The sequence below is a fragment of the Manis pentadactyla genome, chromosome 11 (assembly GCF_030020395.1).
Source record: "Manis pentadactyla isolate mManPen7 chromosome 11, mManPen7.hap1, whole genome shotgun sequence".
Lineage (NCBI taxonomy): Eukaryota > Metazoa > Chordata > Mammalia > Pholidota > Manidae > Manis > Manis pentadactyla.
In genome coordinates, this window is record NC_080029.1 from 107,308,949 (window position 1) to 107,326,224 (window position 17,276).

General features: G+C 34.8%; 1 protein-coding gene across 2 annotated transcripts in view; it reads right to left on the minus strand.

Annotated features, from left to right (window-relative positions):
* The window catches only part of ADAM10 (ADAM metallopeptidase domain 10), a 166,823-nt gene that overhangs the window by 48,615 nt on the left and 100,932 nt on the right, over positions 1-17,276 (minus strand). For both annotated transcript variants that reach the window (XM_036903016.2, XM_057488845.1), the window contains exon 5: positions 9,356-9,456. In XM_036903016.2, the coding sequence (XP_036758911.1) occupies positions 9,356-9,456 (101 nt within the window). The remainder of the gene's footprint in view (positions 1-9,355; positions 9,457-17,276) is intronic.

The window sequence follows — 17,276 nt, forward strand, 5'->3', positions numbered from 1 at the left end:
CTCCTTTATTTCTTGTCTAAGTAGAAAAAGATTTAGTCTATTAAGTATGATGCTAATAGATGTGAATTAGTTTCCTTTTACCTTTAGTTTGCTCAGTGTTAGGTGTTGAAACTTAACAAATGCTTTTTCACTAGTCTACTGAGATCATTATAAGGGTTTCTTCCCCTAGTATGTTAATACGGTTGATTATACTGACTGATTTTCTAATATTAAATCAATCTTACATTCCTGGTATAAACTCCATTTGACCATGATGTATTATCTTTTTTCATTCCTGATATTGTTCATTTTGTGTTTTCTATTTCTTCATCACATTCATATCAGTTATACTGATCTTTTCTATTGATTTTCTCATTTTTAAGGCATTGAGATCTACTCTTACCTGTTGCTTTATTCCTTCTACTTAGGATTTTTTGCACTTCATATGTCTAGATTTTTAAAGTGGATGCTTATATGACTGACTTCTGGATCTTTCTTTTTTTCTAATATGATCATTAAAACTTTAAATCCTTTTTAGCACTGCTTTAGCTAAATCTAACAAATTTTATTATTTTGTGTTTTGTTATCATTGACTTAAATGATTTAAAATTGCATTATTTAGAAGTGTATGATTTAATTTCTAAATATTTGGAGTATTTCCAGATTTTGTTACTGATTTCTAATTTAATTCCTGTGAGACTTAAGAACTTATTCTATATAATTTCAGTCCTTTTAAATTTATTGAGACTTCTTTTATGGCCTAGCATATTTTAGCAATTGTTCCATGTGTGCACATCAAAAGAATTATATTCTGCAACTGTTGAGTGGAGGGTTCTCTAAATGTCGATTCGGTCAGGTTGGTTGATAGTGGTGTTCAAGTGTCCTATATCCTTACTGCTTATCTGTTTACCTCTTTTATCAATTTATCAACTTGTCTACTCAGAAATGAGTGTGGTCTCCAGCTATAATTTGTAGACTTTTCCATTTCCCCTTTCAGCTTTCTCAGTTTTTCCTTTACATATTTCATACCTCTATTAACTAACATTTAGAATTAGTCCTCCTTCATAAAATGACATTTTTATCATGCAATATTACTCTTTGTTAAAATAATATTCTATGAAATAAAATATAGTTAGATATTAATATGGTCAGTCCAACAATCTTTGATTAGTGCTTTCATGACACATGTTTTGCCATTCTTTTAAACTGTGTCATTTAAATTGAATTTCTTTTAGAAGGATTTGGTTTTGCTTTTTCAATTACTCTAATCTCAGCTTTTTAAATGTATGTGTTTAGTCCATTTACACTTAATGTAATTATCAATATGGCTCAATTTAAACTTACCACATTATTTTCTATTTGTCCCATATGTTCTTTCTTTTTTTATCTTTTCTTACCTTCTTTTGGATTAACTGAGCATTTAAAATTACATCTGATTTCCTTTATTGACCTGTTAACTATATTTCCTTTATTTTTTTCACTGGTTGCTCCAGGGCAGGGGACATTTTTGCAAACTTCTTAAAAGGCCTAATAGTAAATACTTAAGACTTTCCAGCCCTGTTGTCTCTGTTACAACTACTCAACTCTACCAATGTAGTGCAAAGGCAACCCCAGACATTTATCTGTGAATGGCATGGCTGTGTTCTGATAAAACTTCACCTACAAAAACAGGCAGCTGGCTCATGGGTTGTAGTTTACTGAGCTCAGTACTAGGGTTTATATATCCATCTTTTACACAGCACAGCTGCTTGTCAAAATTATACCACCACTTTATGTACAGTTTAAGAAAAAATATACACTTCCATTCTTCGTCCTCTTACCCTTTGTGTTGTTATAAGTTTTGATGTGTTATATATCATAAGCCCACTTTACACTGTTACTACTTTGACTTAAGTTATTAACTCTTAAAGAAATTTTTTAAAGGAGAAAAAAGTCCTTTCTCTTTACATACATATTTATTATTTTCTGTTCTTCAGTTCTTTGTATATATCTGAATTTCCATGTGGTATCCTTTTTCTACCCAAAGAACATCCTTTAACATTTTTTGCAATGCAGATTCTTAGACACAAATTTTTTTAGCTTTCATCTAAAGATCTCTAATTTGCTCTCATTTTTTAATGTTTTCATATAACAAAGAATCTTAGTTTGACAGTTTTTCTTTCAATATATTAAAGATGTCATTGTATATATGTCTTCAATTAGCAATGTGTGATGAGAAGTCAGCAGTTATGCTTATACTTGTTCCCATGTGTAAACATACCTTCTTTTCTACAGCTACTTTTATGATTTTCTCATACCAGCAGTTTCCAGTAATTTGATTAGAATATGTCCTGGTATGGTCTTGTGTTTATCTTGCTTGGGTTTCACTGAGCTTCTTAGACCATGGATTAAAATTTTTCTTCAAGTCTTAAAATTGTGGAGGCATTAATTTGTCAAATATTTTTAATGTATCCCCTGCTCCCTGGAATCCAACTATTTACTCCCTAAGCTTAGATCTCAAGAGTGTCTATTGTTTTATTGTCCTTTATTCAAATTTCCTCATAGTTATCTTCTGTAGTAACTGGTTGGTTCTTAAGTCTATCCATTACAATTTTCAATCCAGAGAATGCACCTTTTAGTTTTATAAGTTACATCTGGTTCTTTATTATAATTTGTATTTTCTCCTTTCTTCATGTTTTTCTGTAATTCTTTGAATTTTTTAGTAATAGTTGTTTTAGAGTCTTTGTGTACTAATGCCTATAATTTCTGGCTCTGCTTCTATCTGGATATTTTTATCCTAATAATGGATTACATTTTTTAACTGCTTGCCATCTAATATTTTTCGAATGCCAGACATGAATATTGCATTGCTGAGTATCTGCACTGTATGTCGTCCTTTAACAAGTATTATTAAGCTCTGTTCTGACAGATGGTTAATTTACTTGAAATTCAGCTTAGGGCAAGTCTAAAGTAGCCTTTACTCAGGTGAGGTTAGTCTACTCCTAGCATGGCTTGAAATCTCTCTCAAGTGCAAAAACTGGTAGTTGTTCCATTCCTAGATTCCCTGTATTTTGTCATTCCCTGTGGTTGTCTTGTAGTTTTCTAATAGAATCTCTCCCTGTGCATGCACAGATTAGTATTCAGCTACAACTCAATGTGACCTCTGCTCAGATATCTGGAGATTTTTCTCCACACAGCTCTCTCCTCTCAAGTACTCTGCCCATAAGCCCAGATACTTGTTTTCATGAACTTTGACCTGTTGTTCAATATTTGCAAGCAATTGTTCCATATACTTTGTTCAGTTTTCTAGTTGTTTTTTTACAGGAGGGCTAGTTAGTTCAATACCAGTTATTCCATCACAGCTGGAAAGGAAAATTCCCACTTATTCTACTAACCAAGAGTGTCAGAGCTTTCACTTTGGACATTTCATCTATTTAGAGTTTCATTTTAAATATTATATGACATAGACACCCAACTTTATCTTTCTCCAAATGAGCAGTTTTTGGCAGGCTCCATTTATTCAACAGTCTCTATTTTTCCTCACTTACTTGAGATTCCACCCCTCAATAACAAAGTTTCATAAATGTGGGTCTCTTCCGGAGTATTCAATTGTATTCTTCTAGTCACTTGATTCATCTCTATGCTAATACCATGCTCTCAATTATTATAATAAATCTTATTATGTTCTCAGGTAGATCCCTTTTTCTTGCTCACTACCTTTAAGTGGGCCACACGTCTTGGTCTTTACTTTTCTGAATAACGTTTTAGAGCCACCAAGTGCTGTGAATAACCCTGTTGTAATCTGTGTTGGAATTACAGAACTGAAAAATTAATATAGGGAAAATTGGCATTTTTATGATATTAAGTATAATTTTTCACTAACATATTATCTCTTTATTTAAAATTAATCTTTAACATTTCTTATAAAATTTTATAATTTTCCTTACAATCCTGTTTTACATTTATTTTCCATGCATGATTTTATTGATATTATTACTAATGATGCCCTCTCTTTCATTACATTTCTGGTAGTCCACTGCTGATATAAAGAAATGTAACCTACTTCTGTGTATTAATGTTATATCTAGCCACTGTTGAACTTCTTTATATCTAGCAATCTAGTCTCATCCTCTCTGTCCACACTGCCAATAACTTGGTACAACCCACTATCACTTCTCAACTGCAACAACTTCTATTAAGCCTCCCAGTTTCTAGTCTTCCACCCAACCCTGGAGCTAAAAATTCCTCAACGGTTTGCTGTCTCTCTGGCTTTTGTATATACTTTTTCTCCTGTCTTTCTTGCTCTTCATGGCCAACCTAACTTCTGATTATTATTTTAGTTTCTGATTGTTGTACTCAAATATTTCACAGGCTAGGTTAACTGTTCCTCTTGTGTGTGGAATATCACCCTATGCTTAACCTTCTTCTATCTCTTACCACCCACAATTAAAGTTTCTCTGTGTCTCCAATTAAAACTATATAAACTTTTTAAGGACAAGCCTTTATCTTCATCTCCACATGTTCCCAGAACCTACCACAGTCTCTGATATATGGCAGAAGATCAATGCATAATTATTCAGTGAACGCAAGAATAAAATCTCACTTATTCTTGAATGATCCACCTGAAATAAGATTTATGCCCTTTTCCAGATCAAAAAAAGCCCCCAAAATTTGCATTTGTGACTCCAGGAACATTACTCCACCCTATTACTTTTAGAAAGAATGTCCAAAGTATATGAAAAATGTTCTAGCATAAAAATGTTTCTTCATTTTAAACTTGTCTTTTGAATAACTTACAAACCTATTACCTATGACTACAAAAGAGTCATAAAAAGGATAAGAGAAAAATTGCCAAATGTTGCAAAAATTTACAATTAAGTTATCAAAAGTGTTGCAAGTTTTATTAGGGTAACTAACCATCTTGGTTTGCTTAGGGACACATGATTTTCAGCATTAAACTGGGAAAGTCTCAGGCAAACAAAGGAAGTTGGTCACTCCAATTTTCATACTAATACAAATACTTATATTTATACAAAACACACTCAGATTAAATTTTTTGTAGTTTAACAATAAAATGTGAAAGAGTATATTCCGGTCATGTACTGTAATGTTTTTTTTAGTCATGCAGACTTGTATTCCAATCTCAGTTCCACATCATTTTTTTTTCCTTTCTTTTATTGAAGCATAGTTAATATTGGTTTCAGGTATGCAACACAGTGATTCAACAGTTACCTACATTACTAAAATGCTCACCCCAGTAAGTGTTATTGTTAACATACAATGATATTGCAATATTACCGACTATATTCCTGTGCTGTACTTTCATCCCATGTCTAATTTATACCATAATTTGGACTTTGTGCTTCATTATCCCCTTCCCCTATTTCACACATCTCCCCACTTTCCTCCCCTATGGAAACTACAAGTATCTTCTCTGTATCTATGAATCTATTTCTATTTTGTTTGTTTGTTTTAGGTTTCTTTTTTCACACATAAGTGAAATCATTAGGTATTTGTCTTTCTCCACCTAGTTTATTTCACTTAGCATAATACCTTCTAGGTCCATCCATGCTGTTGCAAATGACAAGATTTCATTCCTTTTTACTGCTGAGTAATTGTCTGTTGTATATACATACCACTTCTTTATCCATTCATCTATTGATTGATGCAGCAATAAACATAGGAGTTGGTTTCTTTGGGTATATACACAGAAGTGGAATTACTGGGTCATATGGTATTTCTATTTTTAGTTTTTGAGGAAACTCCATACTGCTTTTCATAATAACTGGACCAATTTACATTCCCACCAACAGTGCAGGAGGGCTACCTTTCTCCACATCCTCATCAATACTTGTTATTTCTTGTCTTTTGGATAGTGACCATTCTAACTGGTGTAAGGTGATATCTTATTGTAATTTTGATTTGCATTTCCCTGATGATTAGCGACATGCAGCACCTTTTCATGTGCCTGTCAGCCATCTGTATTTCTTTTTTGGAAAAATGTCTGCTCAGATCCTCTGTCCATTTTTTAATTGGGTTATTTGCTTTTTTGGTGTTGAGTTGTATGAGTTCTTTATACATTTTGGATGTTGGCCCCTTCTCAGATATATCATTTGCAAATATATTCTTCCATATGGTTAGCTGCCTTTTAGTTTTGTTGAGGGTTTCTTTTGCTGTACAGAAGCTTTTTAGTACAATATAGTCCCACTTTTTCATTTTTGCTTTTGTTTCCCTTGCCCAGGGAGATGTATCCAGAAAAAAATAACCAGCGCATATGTTCAACAGATTCCAGCCTGTTTTCTTCAAGTTTTATGGTTTCATGTCTTACATTTAGATCTTGAATACATTTAGAGTTTACATTTGTGTATGACATAAGACAGTGATCCAGTTTAATGCTCTTGCATGTAGCTATCCAGTCTTCCCAACACCATTTAATGAAAAAACTGTCACTTCCCCATTATTCATTCTTGTTTCCTTTCTCATATATCAATTAACCATATATGTGTGGGTTTATTTCTGGGTTCTCTATTCTGTCTCATTGATCCATGTATCTATTCTTGTACCAGTAACATACTGTTCTAATCACTGTAACTTTACAGTCTAGCTTGAAATCAGAAAGTATGACACCTCCCAGCTTTCTTCTTCTTTCCCAAGACTGCTTTGGCTATTTGGGGTCTCTTGTAGTTTCATAAAAATTTTAAGATTATTTGCTCTTGTTCAGTGAAAAATGCCAATGGTATTTTGACAGTGATTGCACTGAATCTGTAAATTGTTTTGGGAAGGATGGCCATTTTGACAATATTAATTCTTCCTAACCATAAGTATGGGATATTCATTTATTTGTGTCTTCTTCAATTTCTTTCATCACTGTCTTATAGTTCTCAGAGTACAGGTCTTTCACCTTCTTGATTAGGTTTATTCCTAGGTGTTTTATTCTTTTCAATGTAACCACAAACAGAATTGTTTTCCTGATTTCTGTTTCTGCTAGTTTATTAGCATATAAAAATCCAATCGATTTCTGTATATTGGTTTTATATCCTGCAACTTTACTGAATTCACTTATTAGCTCTAATAGATTCTGGGTGGTCTTTAGGGTTTTATATATATATATATAGTATCATGTCATCTACAAATAGACAAGTTTTACTTCTTCCATACCAATTTAGATGCCTTTATTTCTTTTTCTTGTCTGACTGCTGTTGCTAGCTCTTCCAGTCCTATGTTGAATAAAAGTGGTGAGAGTAGGCATCCTTGTCTTGTTCCTATTCTTAGAGTAAAAGCTTTAGCTTTCCACTATATTCTTATTACATTGGCTGTGGGCTTGTTGTATATGGCCTTTATTATGTTGAGGTATGTTCCCTCTATACCCACTTTCTGGAGAATTTTTATCATAATGGATTTTGAATGATGTCAAATGTTTTTTCTGCATCTGTTATGATGTGCTGCATATGGCTTTTATCCTTCCTTTTGTTAATGCAGTGTATAATGTTAAGTGATTTGAGGATACTGAACCATCCTTGCATCCCTGGAATAAATCCCACTTGGTGGTAATGAATGACTCTTTTGATGGACTTTTGAATTTGGTGCTAATATTTTGTTGTATATTTTTGTATCTATGTTCATCAAGGATATTGGTCTGTAATCTTTTTTGTAGTCTTTGCTTGGTTTTGGTATTAAAAGGAATGCTGGCCTCACAGAATGAGTTTACAAGAATTCTTTCCTCTTCTATTTTTTGGACTATTTTAAGAAGGACAGGCATTAGCTCTTCTTTAAATGTTTCATAGAATTCACCTGGGAAGCCATCTGGTCCTGAACTTCAGTTTGTTGGGAGTTTTCTGATTACCAATTCAATTTCAGTCATGGTAAATGGTCTGCCAGATTTTCTATTCCTTCTTGGGTCAATCCTGGAAGACTGTATTTTTCTAGGAATTTATCCATTTCTTCTAGATTGTCTAATTTATTGACATATAATTCCTAATAGAATTCTCTTATAAATTCTTTGAATTTCTGTGGTGTCAACTGAAACATCTTTTTCATTTCTGATTTTGTGTCCTCTCCTTTTTTACTTATTAAGTCTGACTACGGGGTTTGTCTATTTTATCTTCTCAAAGACCCAGCTCTTGGTTTCACTGATTTTCTTCTATTGTTTTCTTAGTCTCTATTTCATTTATTTGTTATTATTATTATTATTGTGTCCCTCTTACTAACTTTGGGCTTTGTTTTCTTTTCTAGTTCCTTCAGTTGTAAAGTGAGAGATTAAAATTGTTCTTGTTTTTTGAGGTAGGCCTGTATTGCTGTGAACTTCATTCTTAGAACCACTTTTGCTGCATCCTACATATTTGAACAATACTGCTTCTGTTTTCATTCGTCTCCATGTACTGCATTTCCTCTTTTCTGTTCACTGATCCATTATTTAGAAACATGTTGTTTAGCCTCCATGTGTTTGTGGTTTTTCCAGTTTTTCTCTTGTAACTGATTGTTTCTTATCAGTGTGGTCCAAAAAAGAGGCTTGATATAATTTAAATTTTCTTAAATTTATTGAGACCTGTTTTGTGATCTGTCCTGGAGAACATTTTATGTGCACTTGAGAAAAATGTGTAGTCTGTTGATATGATGTGAAATGTTCTATATATTACCTATTAAGACCCTTTGGTCCAATGTGTTATTCAATGCCACTGTTTTCTTGCTGATTCTTTTTCTGTCTGGATGATCTATCCATTAATGTAAGTGGGGTATTAATGTCTCTTACTATTATTGTTACTATCAAGTTCTCCCTTTAGATTGTTATTATTTACTTCATACATTTAGGTACTCCTACATTAGGTGAATGCTTACAATTGTTATATCCTCTTGTTGGATTCAGCACTTTATCATTATGAAAGGTCCTTGTCTCTTTGTTATTTTCTTCATTTTGAAATCTTTTTTGTCTGATATAAGTATTGCTACTACTGATTTTTCTCACTTCTATTTGGGTGGAGTACCTTTTTCCATCCCTTCACTTTTAAACTATATGTATCTTTAAGTCTAAAGTGAGTCTCCTGTAGGCAGCCTACAGATGGGTGTTCTTTCTTTATCCATTCAGCCACCCTATGTCTTTTGATTAGTGCATTTTGTCTGTTTATATTTAGAGTAATTGATATGTATATACTTTTGCTATTTTGTTAATTGTTTCTGGTTGTTTTTGTAGTTCTTTGCTGTTCCTTTCTTCCTCCCTTCCCTTGTACCATGTCTTTATTGTAGGAAAGTTACCTGGCCTCTTTGAGCATTAAAAGACACAAGCACTTTCCCTCAGTGATAGACATCTTTCAGAAATTCTAGAACATGTATTTTTAATGCAGGAACACATGCCCAAGTTAATCTCCATTCCTTAAATGGCAGCTAGTATTAAAATCCTTACCTGTGTTACTTCCTCTACACCAGTCATCTGGTACTTCCTCATTCTTTCAAATACTGAATGATCTGCACAACCCCCCTGTGGGCCATATTTATGGGGATAGTCTAAAATGCAAAGAAGAAATGTCATTACTGTTCACATGTTTATATATTACCAGTTATCTTATAAATGAAAAATTACCTGTTATAATTAATGAAAGCCCATAAATGCTTACTGAGCACCTATGGGGAAGGCATTACACTAGTCATTCTCATTTTAAAACCTAGCAGGTTTTTAAGTTCTCCTTCAACAAAACATCAGTGGTCTCTAGATTTTTGTCATACAGATGATTTGTGAGTTCTAAAACAGGACAATAATCATTCTGTATTCTGGGTTTAACTTCCCCAACCTTTCCCACTTTAGATACATAAAGCATCTTAATACAGTAATTCATTCCATTTTTGTAATTTATAACTTTCCCTCCAAACACATTAAATTTCCTGTGCTGCAAGCATACAAAACTACCTCAATCTGAGCTATAGCTAATATAATACTCTATTTGGCTTGAATTCCTTCAGTGAATACCAGATCCCTGACCTCAAGGATAAGTGACTTAAAAATATGCACCATGGTATGGTAATAGCAGACTGAGTTTAAATTTCTTCAATGTATAATTCAAGTGAATGCTTTATAAACCAGTAATAATTTTATCATTTGTTTTCCCTTTACAATTAAACAATGATTAATTTAGCCCTGACTTGGTTCTATTTCCAGAACTAAGAGAACTAAACTCTTCAACCTGGTTTAGACATTTAAAAGTTTTTCCACTTTCTCAAAGTTCATGTTTCTCCTTGTTAAAGTTCTCCTCAGTTTATGAGCAGATTTTACAATTCAATCTACCTGCCATAATTAAGAGAACTGTCAAAATAAATACTAAGGCACAGCGGAGAGGAGAAGCACTGAAATATCCTTAAGTAGCTTATGATATGGTATACAGAATCATAATTAGAAATACTTTAGGTAGTTTCTTGGGAAAATTAGAATCTAAAGTAGATACCAGCGACCTATTTCATTGGAAATACTAACTAAATACCACATACCTATCTAAACTGGCAGGTAGAAGTTGGGTTAATGAACAAGCTATCTAAACTGATATTAACAGCTCTGATTTAAACTTTTGATTTTATCAGAGGTCAAGATTGCAAAGGTGTAAAATAACAAGAACAAATATGAAATGACTGACTTAAAAGTTACCATTTGACAACCCCACATGTATAAATTGATTTAGGTATGGCTCACCCTGGGTACTAAAACCACCGGTTAAACGTGAAAAACACGATATCCATGGTCTCTGAAAGTATCACACTACAGATAACTTATTTATTACAAAGGAAAAAGGTACATTTGCACCAAAGAGCTATAGTGATCACCACTACATTTACCAAGTGATCAAAATAAATCTTACCAATAGTAGAATATTATATACTTCCCTATGTGATGCCCTAAGAAATGCCCAGCTTCACCTTTACAGTATTCTTTCCAAAATATGTTGGCTGAATCTAATTATGAACAGGTAATCAGACAGACTGAGAATGTAGGGCATTCTATAAGTCACTGACCTAGACATGTGAAAAATATCAATGTCATTAAAAAAAAACAGAAAAGTCAAGAACTAGGGGGTAAGGGAACCTGGTAATTAAGAAACTAAAAGAGACCTAAGAAACAAATGCAAAAAAAGTACTTTTTAGGGCAAGTAGAGAAATGCTATTACAGGCTGCATAGTAAATTATGTTACTGAACTAATTAATGTTTTATGAGCAAAACACTATTGTAGCTATTTAGAAAAATGCACATATTGTTAGATGTGGGCTGAAGTACTTAGCAGGGAAGCTTTATTACGTCTGAAACCTACTTTCAAACGGTGCCCAAAAAAAGCATGTGGGGTGTGCGTGTAAAATGTTTTAAAAAATGGTAAATCTGGGGGAAGGAGACATGTGTTCATTGTACAACTCTTTTAGCTTTGAAATTTTCAAAATAAAATTAGGACCAAATGATTGCAATATCAATGGAACAAGTTCAAATGATTTTGAAGTGGAAAACTAACATAACTGAAGTACTGAACAAGAAAAAAACTAGTATGTTTATTATTTTACCATTTCAAAGATTGGCTTTTGGAAGATAGAAACAACAAAACTATCTAACATATGTCTAATAACCATCTACCAAAAAGGCTGGAAAGTTTCACAGTGTAAAATACCAAGAGTTTTCTTTAAGAACGTCAGCTCCTCAAAAGGTTAAAATAGTTACCATACAGCAATTAGGATATACCAAAGAGAAATTAAAACATGAATTTCCATAAAATTTAGACATAAATGTTCATAGCAGCATTGTTTATAATAACCAAAAAGTAGAAAAAATCCACACCTATCAATGGATAAATGGGTAAACAAATTGTGGTACATCCATTCAATGGAATATTATTCAGTAATAAAAATAATGAAATACTGATACATGCTACAAAACAGGGATGAACTCCAAAAGCACTGTGCTAAGTGAAAGAAGCCAGACTACATATTGTGAGATTACATTATGTGAAATATCCAGAATAGCTAAATTCATAGAGACAGAAAATAGGTTAGTTATTGCCAGGGACTGGATTAAGGTGAATAAGGAATGTTAATGGGTTGGAATTTCTTTGCGGCGTGATGAAATGCTCTAAAGTAGATAATAATGAAGTTGGGCATATACTGAATATACTATAAACCATAAAATTGTACACTACAGATGTTAATTTATGGTAGGTGAATATATATCTCACAAAGTTTTGTGGGGTTTTTTAAAGACTCTTAAAAACAAAAAACAGTCATGGGGATGTAGTACATGTTGATGATAGTTAATAATACTGTATTGTATATTTGAGAGTTCTTAAGATCATCTTAAAAATTCTCACAAGAAAAAAAATTTATAACTATGTATGGTGATGGATGTTGTGATAATTTTGCAATATATACAAATATCAAATCATTGTTGTATACCTGAAACTTATGTCAATATAGCTCAATAAAATAATTTAAAAAAAAAAATACCAAGAGTTTCAATTCTCTCCTTTTAGTAGATTTGGGATATTATCACAATGCCTTCTTCTGCTACTGTAACTTTAACCTGAAAATGTCCCAGTAAGCCTTACTCATATTTTTAATGGAACCTGGACTGCCTGAACCACCAGATGAAGAAGTTCCTCCACACCAAGAACATTCATTTCAATTAACAAAGGAAAAAAACCTATAGGTATACTCATAGGCAAGTTTACCCACACTTGTTCCTTATTCAATTGATAAATTTGAGATCCCTTGGAATTTTGCTACTTGCTTTAATTGCTATATAAAGCCAAGTTCATAGTTTGATGTTGGTTATACATCCAACATTTTGTGCTATTTTACTCCAATACTGGAATAATCCAATCTCCAGCAACTAAAAATCAAACTTTATTATTTGGCTAATTTTCCCTTAGCTCATGGCTAAGAAAATGGTTTATCTGTTTCTTACAAGATAACAATCTGTATGAGGAGGAATCCTTCTGCTGATCCAGGCAGCAACTAAGCAGGTTAATTAAAAAATGCTCTCAGAGTACTGATATAAAATGGATTATACTGATTTATATATTTTCAGAAGTTTATTTCACTCTTGGTCCCAATGTGATAACCAGCTAACTTATGATTCAATTAGTATCTTATGTTGCTTTTCCTTTATGGGTCAGTTTACGGTGCCTTAATTTAGTTTGTTTATTAAGTCAACACTTAAGTTCATAAGAATCTATTTTACCATTTACCTTAGAATAATTTAAGTTCAATGAAATAAATGTATACTTAACATTTAATGAAATTCTTATAGAGTTGAATGAGACATCACACACATACACACACACACACACAAAGAGCTATTTTAAACTACAGTCTAATTTATCATGAAGCTTCTTAAAACCATTTAATAACCCCCATTCTCAAACTCCTGTGTCTCACACACTAACATGGACACAGACACAAGAGCATGGATATCAATGACTCTACTCCCAAATAAAAAACTATTTAACTTAGCCTTTCAAAAGAAAACCTCTGTGATTAAATCATTACAGTCAATTATGAGATGGATTTTCTCCAAATGTCTACCATACCTGGTCTCCCTGTCCCACATGCCTCACCACCACCAAATATTTTTTAAGAAAGTATATGGGGATAGGGGAATAATTTGTTTACCAAAATATACAACCTTCTCTAAAACACTTCATAGCAGTACAGCAATCACTTAATGGAAAAATTATAAAAAAAACTTTTTAGATGTTCAAAGATTTTACTTAAAAAAAGAATTTTAGGAGGGGGCGGAAGATGGCGGAGTGAGTAGAGCAGCGGAAATCTCCTCCCAAAACAACATATATCTATGAAAATATAACAAAGACAACCCTTCCTAGAATAAAGACCAGAGGACACAGGACAATATACAGACCACATCCGCACCTGAGAGAACACAGCGCCTCGCGAAAGGGGTAAAATACAAGCCCCGGCCCGGCGGGAGCTGAGCGCCCATCCCCCCAGCTCCCGGCGGGAGAAGAGCAGGCAGAGCGGGAGGGAGACGAAGCCCAGGACTGCCGAACACCCAGCCCCAGCCATCCGGGCCAGAGTGCAGGGCGCTCGATACTAGGAAAACAGGGCAGCAAGAACAGTGAGCGGGCACTGGAGGCCGGGTGCCGGAGGACATAAGAAAAGCGCGCGACCATTTTTTTTTTCTTTTTTTTGCTTTTTTGCTGTTTTGTTTTGGCGAGCGCTTTTTGGAAGTCTTAAAGGGATAGGGACCCCAATACTAGGGAAACAGGGCAGCAAGAACAGTTAGTGGGCACCGGTGGCCTGGCGCAGGAGGACACCAGAAAAGCGAGCGACCATTTTTTTCTTGTTGTTGTTGTTTTGTTTTGGCAAGGGCTTTTTGGTAGTCTTAAAGGGATAGGGACCCCAATACTAGGGAAACAGGAGAGCAAAACCGGTGAGCAGAGGCCTGAGGCTGGCACCGGAGAATAAAGAAAAACGAGCGACCACCTTTTTTTTTTAATTAAAAAAAAAATTTTTTTTTTAATTTAAAAATTTTATTCTTTTTTTTTTTGGTGGTCATTGTTTTGTTTTGGCAGGTGCTTTTTGGAAGTCTTAAAGGGGCAGGGCGGGACACTTAATCCAGAGGTAGGGAATCCGGGGATCTCTGGGCACCCTAACCCCTGGGCTGCAGGGAGCAGGGAGGCCACTTGCGGAGATAAATAGTCTCCCAGCCGCTCCTGCTCCAACGCGACTCCACCACTTTGGAGTAGCTGCCCGAGCCAGGCCACGCCCACAGCAACAGCGGAGATTAACTCCATAGCAGCCGGGCAGGAAGCAGAAACCCTGTCTGCGCGCAGCTGCGCAGCACAAGCCACTAGAGGTCGCTGTTCTCCCAGGAGAGGAGGGCCACAAACCAACAAGAAAGGAAGTTCTTCCAGCCGTCACTTGTCCCAGTTCTGCAAACTATTCCTATCACCACGAAAAGGCAAAGCTACAGGCAGACAAAGATCACAGAGACAACATCAGAGAAGGAGACAGACCTAACCAGTCTTCCTGAAAAAGAATTCAAAATAAGAATCATAAACATGCTGACAGAGATGCAGAGAAATACGCAAGAGAAATGGGATAAGTCCGGAGGGAGATCACAGATGCCAGAAAGGAGATCACAGAAATGAAACAAACTCTGGAAGGGTTTATAAGCAGAATGGATAGAATGCAAGAGGCCATTGATGGAATTGAAATCAGAGAACAGGAACGCATAGAAGCTGACATAGAGAGAGACAAAAGGATCTCCAGGAATGAAACAATATTAAGAGAACTGTGTGACCAATCCAAAGGAACAATATCCGTATTATAGGGGTCCCAGAAGAAGAAGAGAGAGGAAAAGAGATGGAAAGTATCTTAGAAGAAATAATTGCTGAAAACTTCCCCAAACTGGGAGAGGAAATAATCGAACAGACCACGGAAATACACAGAATCCCCAACAGAAAGGATCCAAGAAGGACAACACCAAGACACATAATAATTAAAATGGCAAAGATCAAGGACAAGGAAAGAGTTTTAAAGGCAGCTAGAGAGAAAAAGGTCGCCTATAAAGGGAAACCCATCAGGCTAACATCAGATTTCTCAACAGAAATCCTACAGGCCAGAAGAGAACGGCATGATATCTTTAATACAATGAAACAGAAGGGCCTTGAACCAAGGATACTATATCCAGCACGACTATCATTCAAATATGACGGTGGGATTAAACAATTCCCATACAAACAAAAGCTGAGGGAATTTGCTTTCCACAAACCACCTCTACAGAACATCTTACAGGGACTGCTCTAGATGGGAGCACTCCTAGAAAGAGCACAGCACAAAACACCCAACATATGAAGAATCGAAGAGGAGGAACAAGAAGGGAGAGAAGAAAAGAATCTCCAGACAGTGCATATAACAGCTCAATAAGTGAGCTAAGTTAGGCAGTAAGATACTAAAGAGGCTAACCTTGAACCTTTGGTAACCATGAATTTAAAGCCTGCAATGGCAATAAGTACATATCTTTCAATAGTCACCCTAAGTGTTAATGGGTTGAATGCACCAATCAAAAGACACAGAGTAATAGAATGGATAAAAAAGCAAGACCCATCTATATGCTGCTTACAAGAAACTCACCTCAAACCCAAAGACATGTACAGACTAAAAGTCAAGGGATGGAAAAACATATTTCAAGCAAACAACAGTGAGAAGAAAGCAGGGGTTGTAGTACTAATATCAGACAAAATAGACTTCAAAACAAAGAAAGTAACAAGAGATAAAGAAGGACACTACATAATGATAAAGGGTTCAGTCAAACAAGAGGCTATAACCATTCTAAATATATATGCACCCAACACAGGAGCACCAGCATATGTGAAACAAATACTAACAGAACTAAAGGTGGATATAGACTGCAATGCATTCATTCTAGGAGACTTCAACACACCACTCACCCCAAAGGATAGATCCACCGGGCAGAAAATAAGTAAGGACACGGAAGCACTGAACAACACAGTAGAGCAGATGGACCTAATAGACATCTATAGAACTCTACATCCAAAAGCAACAGGATATACATTCTTCTCAAGTGCACATGGAACATTCTCCAGAATAGACCACATACTAGGACACAAAAAGAGCCTCAGAAAATTCCAAAAGACTGAAATCCTACCTACCAACCAACTTTTCAAACCACAAAGGCATAAAACTAGAAATAAACTGTACAAAGAAAGCAAAGAGGCTCACAAACACATGGAGGCTTAACAACACGTTCCTAAATAATCAAGGGATCAATGACCAAATCAAAATGGAGATCCAGCAATATATGGAAACAAATGACAACAACACTAAGCCCCAACTTCTGTGGGACACAGCAAAAGCAGTATTAAGAGGAAAGTATATAGCAATCCAAGCATATTTAAAAAAGGAAGAGCAATCCCAAATGAATGGTCTAATGTCACAATTATCGAAATTGGAAAAAGAAGAACAGATGAGGCCTAAGGTCAGCAGAAGGAGGGACATAATAAAGATCAGAGAAGAAATAAATAAAATTGAGAAGAATAAAACAATAGCAAAAATCAATGAAACCAAGAGCTGGTTCCTCGAGAAAATAAACAAAATAGATAAGCCTCTAGCCAGACTTATTAAGAAGAAAAGAGAGTCAACACAAATCAACAGTATCAGAAACGAGAAAGGAAAAATCACGACGGACCCCAAAGAAATACAAAAGAATTATTAGAGAATACTATGAAAACCTATATGCTAACAAGCTGGGAAACCTAGGAGAAATGGACAACTTCCTAGAAAATTACAACCTTCCAAGACTGGCCCAGAAAGAAACAGAA